We start from the raw sequence: 14,413 nt of genomic DNA on the forward strand, positions 1-14,413 counted from the left end.
GACCTCACCCTCTCTCTCTGATTTTCATTTTCTCCAGCGTCCCTCCTTCTCTCTCTCTCGACGTCTGGGGTGGTTGATGGTCGAGACACCGCCGGAAAGAAGTCAACGCTGCCGAAACCCCCAAAACCCACCCTGATTCAAATCAATTTCAAATTCTACTCTCCCAACTGTTAGGGTTCGCTTTTTATTTATTTCCGGGAGGGATTTGTATTTTTCCTTGTTCCCGTGTATCGCATTGAGATAAGGTGTCTTTGCTCCTGGCCCCTGATCGATCGATTCGCGAATGGCTTCATCTTCGTCGTCGTCGTCATTAACGGTTGCGAATCGAGACGGGTCTTCTTCAGCTTCTGAGGACGAAGCCGTATTGTCCGTAACCCGTGCTTATGCGCAGGACGCCCTACTGCAATTCCAGTCGGGCAAGTTCGATCAGTGTCTCACGGCCTTGCACGAGTGCTTGAAGAGGAAGCCAGACGATCCCAAAGTAATTATTTCAAAACCCAAATTCTGAAATCGTTTTTCTAGCTATTGGGTTCTTTCTTTTTTCGTTTTTCAATTTAATCAATGGGTGGGTGTCGTTCACATGGTTGTTTGTTTTGAGTTAATTACTGTTGGTGTTTGGGTATGCATTGATTCTTATAGAGAGGTTTAACTTTTAAATACTTTCGAATTACAGAATTTAGTATTTCATTGCGTTGAATGTTAAGATTGTAGTTAAGCTAAGTGGGATAAATCAAAATCTTGAGTGCATTATATGTATTTTAGTGGAATAGTTTCGTCAGTAGGCTGTGGTTGATATCATCTTTTGAATTATGTTTGATCTGAATTATGTTGCCGATTGATTCTGATTGCTTATAGATAAGTATTTTTTCACCTTTTTGCATACTACTTATAATTGAATTTCATTGGTCTTCTTATCAGATATTGCACAATATCGGACTTGCGGAGTTCTATCGTGATGGTTGTTCAGATCCTAAGAGGTTGCTTGAAGTGCTTAATGACGTCAAGGTCTCTTTTCTTTTTCTTTTTGTCCCCATTCACATGTATCTATTATATTGTATACACTTCACACATGCAACGTCTCCAAGTCATATTGTACACACAAACTAACTGGTTACTAAATTAAAGGTGATGTGAACTTTATCCTTATTCTATAATTGTTGAACTTTTCATGTTAACGATACTAAATGAATTTTCTTGGGTGATGCTGGAAATTGTTCCGATTTGCTTGCATCATGGCATAGAAAGTTACTGAGAGGGAGATTTCAGGAACTCTTGAGGGTTCTTTCTTTGGTGGAGAGCAATGTTAGAACTTTTGATGGCTTGGAGCACTCCGTGTTTCTGATTAAGTCAGACTTTTTGAGATTATTACTCTTTTGGGGGACCAGTTATGCCTGCGTCTTCTTTTTACTTGTTTCTTGATTTTGTTATTTCTTTGAATTTGTAATTTCTCCTTTTTCAATTCTTAGCATTCGTATATTAATTGTATTCTAGATTTATGCAATAAACTTTGTTGAGAGAGAGAGAGAGAGAGAGAGAGAGAGAGAGAGAGAGGAAGCAGTGTCTGCATGGTAGAACCATTACCAAGTAGAAGCAGGTAGAGGGCTGAACCTTAAGCCAAAAGTCGTGGCTGTTGACTGTTGTCAAGGTTGAAAGTTTAGAAACTTTTTTGAGAGTGTTTAATTTAACTGATCCTGTAATTTGACAAATTCATTTTTCTTGAAAATGTTATAGTTCTGGCTTTCCATTAATTAGTAACAATTTAAATAGTAAGGTTTTCCATTCTCATGATGGCTAGGGACGGTTCTGAGTATAATCTTATGAAATTGAAAGGAGTATGTCTTGTTTTTTTTGACCTCTTCCATCAGAATATAGTGAAAAATCAGATGTAAGTAATGTAAATTAGAATTTTGGTGATTTTGCCCCCATTTGCCTAGAACTTTATATAAAATGTAGATATATATTTGTTAGTTCTTCCCAAAATGGAAAATAATAAATGAAATAGAATGAAACTTATAATCACCAAACTAGCATATTAGAATTGAAGTTGTATTATGAATCTATGATTAGAAGCTAGTTGGATTTTGGTTTGCTATGGACCATGGTAGTATCATAATTGCAGTAACAGTGCGCTGTGATTAGAAACGACATGCATGGGCTGTTGGTTTTACCAATGTGATGATAACTTGCATTTATAATTGATGTTTTGCATTTTGCTATTGGGCCAAGCATCACCATGATGCAGGAGCTGTATTTTTGTCGATATGATAAATTCATCTCAACTTATATCTATTATTAATTTCTTCTTATTGTTTAGAAGCGAAGTGAAGAGCTCGCTCGAGCATCTGCGGAACAGGTGGAGTCTTCTGGGAATATTGGAGATAAAGTTACTTTGGGGTCCAAAGAAAGTAGTACAATGACACATCCATTTTCCACTGTTTACATGGATGAATTTGACACTTACGTTGCTACCTTAAACATTGTATGGGACTTTATAATTTCATCAGTTAACTCATCATGTTTTTACTGTCCATATTAATTGTTGAATATATTAGCTAAGAACAAAAGAAAAGTTTTTTACTTTCTAATTTGACTGAAACTTTTGTCTCAAAATTGGGTTTATATAGGCGGTTATCTGGTTCCATCTTCACGAATATGCAAAGGCATTGTCTGTTGTTGAACCTCTGTTCCAAAATAGAGGACCCATAGATGAGGTAAACTAATTATTACCTAAAATAATATTATTTTTGCAGTTTTAATGCTGGCTTATGTGCTTCTTTATTCATATGCAGAAAACTGCTCTTAATATTTGTCTTTTGTTGCTGGATGTTGGGCTGGCTTGCCATGATGCAACGAAATCTGCTGTAAGTTCTAATGCTAATAGTGTAATTTGTTGCTTCTGTTTATAATTTTGCATGATGTCCATTTAATTCTTCCATTGTTGTCTAGGGATGGTACTTTAGAATTTAATATGAGCCAAAGCCTGAACCTTAGTGTCATGCTGGTGATCCTTTTTTTTTTTTTTTTTTTTTTTTTTTTTTCTCTGACTAGTGTATATTGAAAAATATTGTTCGCGATAAAGCTTCTTAAGTATATTAGTTGTTGCTTTTGTTCATTTTATTGAATCAAGGACTATCACTCTTTCAACAATATATACCTGGTGTTGTAATATTTTTTTTTCTAATGAACATGTTAAGATCAAAGATATCCTCATACATTATATGCCCCCTCCCCCAACAACTTTCTCAAAAGTTGGAGTGTTAAATTATTCTTTGGTTGCAATCTGTTGTTTTCAGTTGTTATTGTTAAAAAAATCGAATCCATAGCTGCAGTGTGACTTTTGAATTGGGTTCATCTTGAATACGGCACATTCAATGAAATTTATAACAAGATTTTCTGGATTTGTGCTCCTGATAATACTTTGAGATATAATGATTTATATTTGTATCAAGCAAAAGTGCTTTGTACTGCAATGAAGTTATAGGTTAAGTCTGGTTACTGAAAGGCCTGTGAACCGTATAATTGGTATTGTAGGTGAAGACTCAACTTTGGTGATGATGTATTGATGTTAGATATTTGAGTTAGAGTTGAACTTGCCTGTTTTGAGGTGACCATTGGGAGATGTTCCTTGTAGAATTCAGGATGATAATTTTTCTGGTCCAAGTCTAATCTAACTTGTAGCTTCACTTTTTTGTTGTTTGCTCTTTATCTATGATAGAAAATTTGTGTTGTATATTTTAATTTTGCTTTATTTCTCAAAATTTATGTTTTAGTTAATGTAAATTATTATTTTTTGAAGAAACTGAAAAATATTATGCTAAAACAAATGGAAGGTTCGAAGTACAATATAGGTGAACAAGCACTTCACCAAATATAAATCAACCCCTTTTGTCAAAGATTATAAATGTTTCTGGTTTGCAATGCAGTTTGTTGATTGGATGAGGTTAAAGTTTGAACCCATCACAAATTGTGACATCATGTAAAATGTCCTATTAAGTGTGGAAGCTCACATCACAAATTGTCACATTGGGGTATCGTGCCAATTTGATGAACATGTCCCTAGTTTGTGACACCATTCCATTAGCCTTGTAGTATACTGATCTACTTATGCTTCTCCAGATTGTTTTATGGGAAAAATAACTAACTTAAATTTGCCATATGCGCTAGTTTGCTCTAATAAAATGCCTAAAGTATATGCAGCCTGTTAAATGTGGTGGGTGTTGCATCTCATGCTGTAGCATGCGGAAAGTAGTCATTTTTGTGTGGTTAAATAAGCATACTGTGCGCATTGAACTTGTGTGTATGTGTGCGGGCACATTTGTGATTGTGGTAAATGAGAGTGGAAGTCTGGATGGTAGCTTGTAAGTCAACCACTGAACCTTATGATGATTAATTTGAGTTTTTCCTGGCTTTTTAACTCTAATGGATTGATTTTAAATGCGTACTCATTTTACCCTTTATGTCATTGATGCTGGGGGACCCAAATCCATGCTTATATATACATACTGGGGAACTGTTAACTTGTTCTTATTTGGACTGGAACTTTTTCTGGCCCACTGGCTTTGATTGTTTTTTTCCATGGAAAATTTAGTTTTTAACCAAGGTGGCATGCAATCCTTCAAATATGTTTTGTTTTCATTTTCAAATTTCTTGATGCTTGACTTTGAAGTTGTACATGTTTCCTTTATTTTGGTTCAATGTCTGTAATCCGTTTATGATTCCCGACTGATTCTCATTGCAATTCTTCTTTTTCAGGATGTTTTAATCTATCTGGAAAAAGCTTTTGGTGTTAGTTGTATGAATCAAGGAGAAAATGGAAGCAGTGCATTGCAGCAACCTGCTAACTTAGTTGCAAAATCTCCATCTCCTCCTACCAGTACATCAGTCACAGATGCTTCTAATTTGGATAATGATGCTAATGCAATTGCCTTGGAGTCCGAGGAGACAGGCGAGTATGATAATGTTGTTTTTGACATGGATGTAGCACAACAAACTGGTCTCTTATCTTCAAATGATCTTTCAAGGAATTCAGTTGACGTATCTGTCTCTTCTGTATATCTGAAGCTGAAGATGCAACTTTACAAGGTTCGATTTCTTCTTCTCACTAAGAATTTAAAGCAAGCAAAACGTGAAGTGAAGCATGCTATGAACATCGCACGTGGAAGAGATTTATCTATGGCTCTCCTCTTGAAGTCCCAGCTTGAATATGCTCGTGGTAATTATCGTAAAGCCATCAAGCTGTTGATGGCTAGTAATCGAGCAGATACGAGGATCTTGAGCATGATCAACAATAATCTTGGATGCATTTATTATCAGCTCGGGAAATATCACACAGCATCAGTATTCTTCAACAATGCATTGCGTAGTTGTTCATCTCTTCGGAAGGACAGGCCTTTAAATCTGTCAACTTTTTCACTGGATAATTCTCTTCTAATCATATATAACTGTGGTATGCAGTACTTGGCTTGTGGGAAACCACTACTTGCTGCACGCTGTTTTCAAAAGGCTGGTTTAATTTTCTACAACCGGCCTCTGTTGTGGCTTCGACTCGCCGAATGCTGTCTGATGGCTGTAGAGATGGGACTACTAAAAACCAGTCTGGCTTCATCAGAAGTCAGAGTTCATGTCATTGGCAAGGGAAAGTGGAGGCAACTGGTAATGGAAAATGGCATTTTTAAGAACGGGAATTCGGGTTTTTTTGAAAGAGGTGATTTGTTTTTGGGCAGTGATCAGCAGCCTAAGCTTTCAATGTCCCTTGCCCGGCAGTGTCTCACTAACGCCCTGTACTTGCTGAACTGTTCGGATTCAAACTATTGTAAGAATTCTTTGCCCTCTAATTTCTTCTTAGACGACAATGAATTAGGTGAAGTGGCATCTTCCAAGAATTCAAACCACAAGAACTTGCACAACATTGATTCCGAGGCATCTGTGCTATCTATAGGCTTGGGTCAGGTTAGCACAAATGGGGATGCAAAAGAGCAAAAGGGAGGAACTACTCAGGAGCTTGTGCAGAACTCCCTTTCCTATTATGCAGATATTCGTAAAAAGGAAAATCTATTGGTCAAACAAGCTCTTCTTGCTAATCTGGCATATGTAGAGTTGGAATTGGAAAATCCTCTGAAGGCCTTGTCAAATGCAAGGTCTCTCTTGGAACTTCCAGAATGTTCAAGAATTTACATCTTTCTAGGTCATGTGTATGCAGCAGAGGCTCTTTGCTTGCTTAAGAGGCCAAAGGATGCTGCTGATCACTTATTAACATATTTGTCTGGAGTTAATAATGTTGAATTGCCATTCAGTGAAGAGGACTGTGAGCAATTGCAAGCGTTCAGGACTGTTGATTATGAAGATTTGAATGGGGGACCAGTTACTGCAAAAAATTCTTCGTCTGATGATGCATTGGGTATTGCATTCCTCAAGCCAGAAGAGGCACTTGCAGCCCTGTGTGTAAATTTTGCTGCCTTGTATGCGATACAAGGTGAACTTGATCATGCCCGCCAGTTTGTTGCACAAGCATTGTCCATAGTACCCAACAGTCCAGAAGCTACTTTGACTGCAGTTTATGTGGAGCTGAAGCTCGGTAAGTCACAAGAAGCTCTTGCCAAGTTAAAACAGTGTAGTCGAATTACATTCCTTCCTAGCGGATTGACATTGAATAAAGCTTCATGATGCTGATGGTTGTATTGGTGGCTTATCATAATGTCCAGCCCGCCTCTCTGTGCTAAGCTAGTGGGTAGATCAGCGATCCTTTGTCAGAGGATTTGTAACATATATATAGTTCAATTCAGAAATAAATTTTTCTTTCCATTTTTTAAGTTTTTTTAATTTCATATGTAGGTCTTATTAATTGGTGGTGTGGCTGTGTTTTGGTTAGTGCGGGAGCCCCACCTTCATATTTGAGATGTAGTTCTGATTTAGATTGTGTTTAGTGGCTAATCCAGTTGGTTCAACATAGTTAGATGCTGTGCTCTTGTTCTAGAGAAAGGAACTGAAAATGTTTATTCATTGTGGATTCACATTTCAAGTCATTTTCTTTCCAATGTCATTCTTGCAGTATTTCACCTTTCACCATCTTGTTTCTATGGATTGTTTTGAGCATACTGCATATATATATATATATATATATTGAGTACGTGTATATTATGTGACACAAGGCATTGTAGTCTTCGTGACCCTGTCTGTGGGCACTTGTTCATGGACCATGGGATTTGCAGACTGTTATTGTCTTGTTGTATGAGCTTCGCATTATTATGCACACTTCAGACTACCTTTCAAAATGAATTTCTGGGAAGATATGACCTACCTAGCTATCTAAACTTCTACAAGGAAATACATACAATTCATCAACATGATCATTGCTTTACAATAGAAGCCTCGTTCGAGCTTAAAAATACATGTTATATTGCATTGAGATTTGAGAGAATAACAAAACAAGCTGCAGGGGTTAACAAAAGATTTCTTGGGTGGATTTCATTTAAAGATATACATACATAAATAACCATATCCTTGTTGATATTCTCTGCGTCAGATTTTGTGGGAAATAGAAAAAAGGAAGAAAAAACCCTAAATAATATGATTCTTATTATCATATTTTTGGTGGAGAATGATATGGTAATATGGTGTTGGTATAGAACAAGTAAAATCTGGGTTGCAGTGATACAGCAAGAGGAAGCCATCAACACACACGCGAGACAACAAAATAAATAGAGCAAATTACAATTTAGTACCTCAACTTTATATGTTGTTTCAATTTAGTACCTCAACTTTGAAAACTTGTAAAAAAGTACCTCAACTTTCATTTTGTGTCAAAATAGTACTTCCGTTAGTTTTTCTGTCAAATAAACTGTTATCTACTGACGTGGCAGGGGTATTTTCATCTTTTTTCTTAAATTTTTAAAATAATAATATTTTTTTAAAATTTTGAATACAAAAAATTTTAAAATAATTAAAATAAACAAATTTCATAAAATAAAAAAAAAACATGTCCCCCTCCTCCTTCCCCAGCCATACCCCACACAGAACCACCCTCATCCCCTCGCCACCACCCAGCCCCTCCCCTCCCCTCCCCTCCCCTCCCCTCCCAGCCCCTACCCAACTCAACCCCTCCCCCTCTTCCTACCCGACCCACCCCTCCCCCCCACCCAGTCCTGTCGCACCCCTTCCCCCAACCCCAAGCCCGTCGCACCCCCTCCCCCCAACCCCAGCGTCGTCACACCCCCAATCCCCAGCCCCCCGTTGCACCCCATCCCCCCAGCCTCAGCCCTGTCGATCCCCAACCCCGGTCATATTGCTTACAAATCATATTCATCTGAATACCCTTCTATGTATTTAATGTCGATCTTCTAATGTTTAAGACTGTAAGACTTTGTTTCTTTTTTTCAATTTTTGTTTCTGTGTGTGTTATGCTGACTGAAAATAAGGCAAATCCCAAAAGGTAAGGCCGTAAGGGAATCATAATATATCAATCTATAATTCCTCGACAATGAAACATTTCACCTCAGTCACGGGAATGACTTGTCCTAGTTCATTAATTGAGCGCCTTAGTAGAACTTTAAAAAATAAAAAACCAAGAAAAATCACGTCTTGATTGTGTTACAATTGTTGAAACTTGAAGATGCTGAATGATTCACTCTATTAATTAAAAAGCATATATGAAGGGCACTTTTTACGTAAGGGTCACTGCAAGAAAAATATATTTGGGCGATGAACCAAAGTCAAAATTTGTCGCCCAAGATAACTTTGGGCGACGAACAAGAAACGTTGTCGCCTAATCCTATCTAAGTTTGGGCGACGAACACATTCGTCGCCCAAGATAACTTTGGGCGACGAATATAATTTTTCTCGCTTAAAGATACTTTGGGCGACGAAACTATGTCGTCGCCTAAAACACGCACAAAAACGATAGTTGATCCATACGTTGGACGACGAATATGTAAGTTCCTTGCCCAAAGTGACTGTGGGCACGAATAGAAACCTTCCTCGCCTAAAATGACTTTGAGCGACGAACTGTTTCGTCGCCCAAGATGATTTTAGGCGAGGAAGGTTTTTGTTCCCCGCCCAAAGTGACTTTGGGCGAGGAACTTATGTATTCGTCGCCCAATCTATGGGCGAGGAACATGCATATTCATCGTTCAAAGTCTCATTGCCTTTTTTTTTGTACAATTTTATGTAGGTTATATTCATATAATGTGATCTTGTTTCCATTAATCCAAACCGTTCAATTTTTAATTCCTCACTCAATGATCATCATTGCAAAATATTAGCTCAATCGGAGATGTAAAAGTTACGTAACGGTGCTCGAATTTATGAACGATCGTGAATTTTCTAATACTAATCGATCGAGTAAATCTATTCCGATTTGGTCAATTTTTTGCAAGGATGATCTTTTAGTATAAACGAATAAAATGAACGGCTCCGATTGTTGAAATCACATTGTAGTCTTCACAATTGTTGAATCGACAAAGTTTCAACGAAAAAGCTAATAGAATTATACTCTTCAAGTGTATTTGTATGTAGAAGCTCACTTTCTATTGTGTTTTTAACGATCTGAACCGATCATTTCTTAGTGCCCCACTCAAAGATCATCCATGCAAAAAATTATCTCAATCGGAGATGTAGAAGTTAGGTTTGGCGTTTAGGGTGTATAAACGATCGTAATTCTTATAATAATAATTGAACGAGTATATGAACTCTGATTTGACCAATTTTTTGCAGGGATGATCTTTGAGTATCAACATAGATGATGAACGACTCTGATCGTTGTAATCTCGTTGTGCTCTTCATAATTATTGAAACGACAAGGTTTCAATGAAAAAGTTAATAGAATTTTATTCTTTAAATGTATTAACCGTTCTTTTATATATAGAATTTAAAATATCAATCGTGTTTTCAATGATCCGAATTGTTCATTTATTAGTTTCCCACTCAAAGATCATCTATGCAAAAAATTAGCTTAATTAGAGATGTAAAAGTTAAGTACCGGAGCTCGAACGCATGAACGATCATTGCCTACTAATAAAGGTTTGGGCGACGAACTATTTCCTCGCTCAAAGTTACTTTAGGCCAGGAATGTAAAGTTTCGTCTCTCAAAGAGGTTTTGGGTGACGAATATGTTCGTCGTATGGGCGACGAAATTTAAATTCCTCGCCTAAAATGACTTTGGGCGAGGAAAGAGTTCGTTGCTCTAGGTTACTTGAGGCGAGGAATATTAGTATGCGTCGTCCAAAGTGATCTTAGGCGACGAAATTTACAGTTCGTCGCCCAAAATCTCATTGTCTTTTTGTGTACAATTTTATGTATGTAATCGTATAAGATGCGATCGTATTTCCAACGATCCGAACTGTTCATTTTTTAGTTCCCCACTTTAAGATCATCCTTGCAAAAAATTAACTAAATCGGAGATGTGTAAAAGTTAGGTAACGGTGCTTGAACTTATGAACGATTGTGAATTTTCTAATACTAATCGAACGAGTGGATTAATTCCGATTTGACCGATTTTTAACAGAGATGATCTTTGAGTATAAACGAATAAAATGAACGGCTCAGATCGTTGAAATCACATTGTAGTCTTCACAATTGTTGAATCGACAAAGTTTCAACAAAAAAGCTAATAGAATTATACTCTTTAAGTGTATATGTATGTAGAAGCTCACTTTTCTCTTGTGGTTTGAACGATCCGAACCGATCAATTCTTAGTGCCCCACTCAAAGATCATCCATGCAAAAAATTATCTCAATCGAAGATGTAGAAGTTAGGTTTGGCGTTTTGGGTGTATGAACGATCGTGGTTCTTATAATAATAATCGAACAGGTAGATGAACTCCAATTGGACTGATTTTTTGCACGGATGATCTTTGAGTATGAACATAGATGATGAATGGCTCTGATCGTTGTAATCACGTTATGGTCTTCACAATTATTGAAATGACAAGATTTCAATGAAAGAGTTAATGAAATTTTATTCTTCAAATATATAAACCATTCATTTATATATATAATCTCATATATTGATCGTGTTTTCAACGATCCGAACCGTTCATTTATTAGTTTCCCACTCAAAGATCATTTATGCAAAAAATTAGCTCAATAAAGTACAAATTTAAGCAACTCAAGTGAACCAAAACTAAGGAACAACTAGAGTTAAAAAAGTTTGTGTTTAAAACAATTAACCATAAAGCTAAAATGTGGAAAGAGGATCTAACAACCCATAATATATGACATTATGGGTTAAAGAGAATCTCTTTCTCATTTAATATTAAAATCTAGAGCTTGTAGGATCTTAAACAAGGAAAAATTTAACATAAAGACCTCATTTAATAATGTTCATGGTGATGCTTATATCTTAAATAAAAATAAAGAAAGAAGTAAATGAGCATGAAATTTAAAGAATAATAAAATAAATAACACTACTAACAATAAAGTAAAGAACTACATAAAATAAAAGATATAAATAAATAGAGGATTAGAGAAGAGAGACATAATATTAAAATTTCATTAATTAAAATGCAAGAAAATTACATCCTATTCTCTCTCAAATATCATAGCCAAATGGCTTGAGAGAGAAATCCTAGAAGAATACTAGAAAAGGCCGCAAATTAAATTCTAGACTAAAAAATATGAAGAGGGGACTCAATGTTCCTGTTTATAAACAAATATTAGGATTAGAAAATATAAGAGGGGGGAGAATCAGCTGTCACTTAATGACAGTAAGACAGAGAGGCGGAAGCAGTTGGAGAAATCTGTAAGGTGGGACACGTGTCGCCTGCTGATAGGTTGAAAGAAGATTAATCAAATGCAATTCTGCTGGGCGGAAGGAAGACTAAAGGTGGCTTGCGGTTGGCTTGCAGGAACCGGCTGCATGGGAAGACGTGAGAGAGAGAGAAAAGGAGAAATGGGGAAGCGGCTCACGGCTTGGCGGCTTGGAGGAGTTTGGCTTGTGGCTGGCATGGGGAGGCGAGCATCAGCAAACCAAAATGGGCTTACTGCTGGGCGGAAGAAAGGAGAGGAAATGGCAAGTGCTTGCCACGTGTCACTGTGGCATTGGAGGAAGGATGATTAATCAAAGCAATTTTGCATTTTGGGCAGAAACTTTGCTGTTGGCGAGTGACTCTTAGCCTTTCATTTGTTTGGGCTGGGCTTCATTTCTTCTTTTGGGCTTTTGTTCCTCTCTTTTGTTCTTCTTTGTTTTCTTTTTGGGCTTTTCATAATTAAATCCTACAAAAATAAAACATTAACTAAATTAAGCCTCATAAAATTCATGAAATTAATAAAATCTAACAACTTAATAAATAACTTAATAACCCTAAACCCTAAAATTCATGAAATTAATAAAATCTAACAACTTAATAAATAACTAGATAAGTAAATTAAAACACTAAAAATGCTAAAAGATATTGACAAAAATGTATGAATTTGAGGATAAAATATGTAAATAAATTAAGCTCAACACCTTTAATGTTATTTGGCTGGTGTTTTTAATTTTTTGTTCTTAAATTTGTTTATTAGTGTTGAATAAATTAGTTTAATTCTGATCATTGTTCTTAGGGAAATTAGTTTGCTAATATTTTTTTATGTTAGATAACAAATTTGTTTTCACATAAAATTAGTTAGTTTTATATGTTTTTTAATTATAAAATTTATTAGGTAGTTTGTATGTAGATTAGTTAGTTTGTTAGTTTTTAAATATAAAATTTAGTTTAATTACAAAATGTAGATTAATTAGTTTGAGAAATATAATTTAGTTATAAGGTGGAAGGCGATGGAGTCAGCTCTCAATGATGTAGTTCAGCCATCCTCGAGTACTGGGAGCCCCTCTATGCCATGGAGGGCCCGTCGATCTCACCGCTCTAGTCAGGTCACCGCTTCCGCTTCATCTACTGCGACGTCATCCACTGCAACGAGGGAACCATGTAGTAGGTTGAAGTTTTCTTGGATCGTGCGCAGTACTGGGGCGCGGATTCCAGTAATGTGTGTGCAAAACGGCCGACGACCGTTAGATCTTAACGTTGACAGTTTGTTCTCGCACGATGTGGGGGCTATTATCCGTGCCGAGTGCGCGCCATGGTTGCAACCACTTAGAAAAAATTGCCGGCAGAGAATCAACACAAAGTGATCCGCTCCATCTCAGTGAGTATATAGCTCAATAATTAATTCAAAACGATAAATTTGATCATTCATAACAATCTAATATTTTTTTCAGGTTAACTTTGACATTCAGATGGATGATCTCCTCACTGTCACGTACATGACAGATTTACTCATCAAGTCCTACAGGCAGTGGAAGCACGAACTACACGTGCATTTCAAGGGATTTTCGTCGGCAGTTGAGGCATTGGCGAACCCCCCTATGGAGTTGGTAGAGCGGTCTGACCAGTGGCGTTTTTTGTGCGATCATTTCATGAGTCCGTCGTTTTTGGTACGTTTTATCATTTTAAGACTTTAAAAAATTGATTATTGTTTTGTTATTCTATTATTGTATACATACACTAACACATTTATAATTTGCTTAATATTTAACAGAAGAAGTCGGCCGCCAACGCCAGAAACCGGAAAGGGAAGCTGTTTAACCATCATAGTGGTCCGACGCCCATCTCATATCGAGTGGAGTCGCGACGTCGGGTACGTCATTATTTAATTTAATACATATATATTCTTTAATATTGGTTAGGTCTTTGACAAAATTATTTTCTTTTTCAGCGTGAGTCGCAATTCCCGGAGATAGACACTTTCGGGGATATCTATATTCATCCCGGTTGTAATGCGGCCAAGGCAAAACACGTTAGTTTTTTATATTTTAATTTTTTTCACAATTTTTTATATTTATTTTTCTAATTCGTTACTTGTATATATAACATTTTGAAGGATGAGATGGTGGCCAACTTGAGAATATATTTGGAGAGCTTGGCCAAGCAGCACCCTCCGGGTACTCCGTTGGAGTCGATTCCAGTATCCGATCACGATGTCGGACTTCGTATTATGATAGACTCATCGGGTGTTAGGCTCGGTAAGAAAATACGTGGCATGGGATATGGGCGGATTCGTAATGTTCGATCCTCGTCTTCGTTTTCATCTTCTTCTCAGCCATCTGCAGTCGTTGCAGGGTTGTTCGCTTAAGTGAAGAAGTTGCAGGAGGACTTACGAGCTGAGAGAGCGGAGAAGGAGGCATTGTATGCTGCATTGACCAAGGCGATACCTGGGTTTGTCCCGCCACCATCTTCTCATCAACCTCCGTCAGATATGAATGATGATGATGCTATTGGTTTAGAATAGATTGACCATTAGGGTTATTACTATTTTGTATGGATATTTGGATATATAAATTTATTAATTTTGTTTTATATAGTTTTTGAATAAAGATTTTTTTAAAATATTAAATTCAAATATATAATCTAAATAAAAAAACAATTTTTTTTTTAAAAAAT

At 36.7% G+C, this 14,413-nt stretch overlaps 1 protein-coding gene across 3 annotated transcripts; it reads left to right on the plus strand.

Moving 5' to 3' along the window:
- On the plus strand, positions 1-7,062 carry LOC147273242 (Tetratricopeptide repeat (TPR)-like superfamily protein). 3 transcript variants are annotated; one of them, XM_086227745.1, is made up of 6 exons: positions 1-481; positions 919-1,005; positions 2,315-2,479; positions 2,625-2,711; positions 2,790-2,861; positions 4,753-7,062. In XM_086227745.1, the coding sequence occupies exons 1-6, from the start codon at positions 284-286 to the stop codon at positions 6,661-6,663; spliced, it is 2,520 nt and encodes an 839-aa protein (XP_086083871.1). In that variant the 5' UTR covers positions 1-283; the 3' UTR covers positions 6,664-7,062. The 3 variants fall into 3 exon arrangements, with proteins under 3 accessions (XP_086083871.1, XP_086083872.1, XP_086083874.1); XM_086227746.1 differs by lacking the exon at positions 2,790-2,861; XM_086227748.1 differs by lacking the exon at positions 919-1,005.
- Positions 7,063-14,413: the final 7,351 nt, after the last annotated feature.

Source organism: Dryas octopetala, chromosome 9, assembly GCF_963921425.1.
Source record: "Dryas octopetala chromosome 9, drDryOcto1.1, whole genome shotgun sequence".
NCBI classification, from domain to species: Eukaryota; Viridiplantae; Streptophyta; class Magnoliopsida; order Rosales; family Rosaceae; genus Dryas; species Dryas octopetala.

Excerpts from the sequence above, each read along its gene's own strand:
- LOC147273242 (XM_086227745.1), top strand. The coding sequence starts at position 284 with ATGGCTTCATCTTCGTCGTCGTCGTCATTAACGGTTGCGAATCGAGAC. Across the intron at positions 1,006-2,314 it reads AAGTGCTTAATGACGTCAAG|AAGCGAAGTGAAGAGCTCGC; the intron begins GTCTCTTTTCTT and ends CTTATTGTTTAG. Across the intron at positions 2,480-2,624 it reads ACGTTGCTACCTTAAACATT|GCGGTTATCTGGTTCCATCT; the intron begins GTATGGGACTTT and ends GGGTTTATATAG.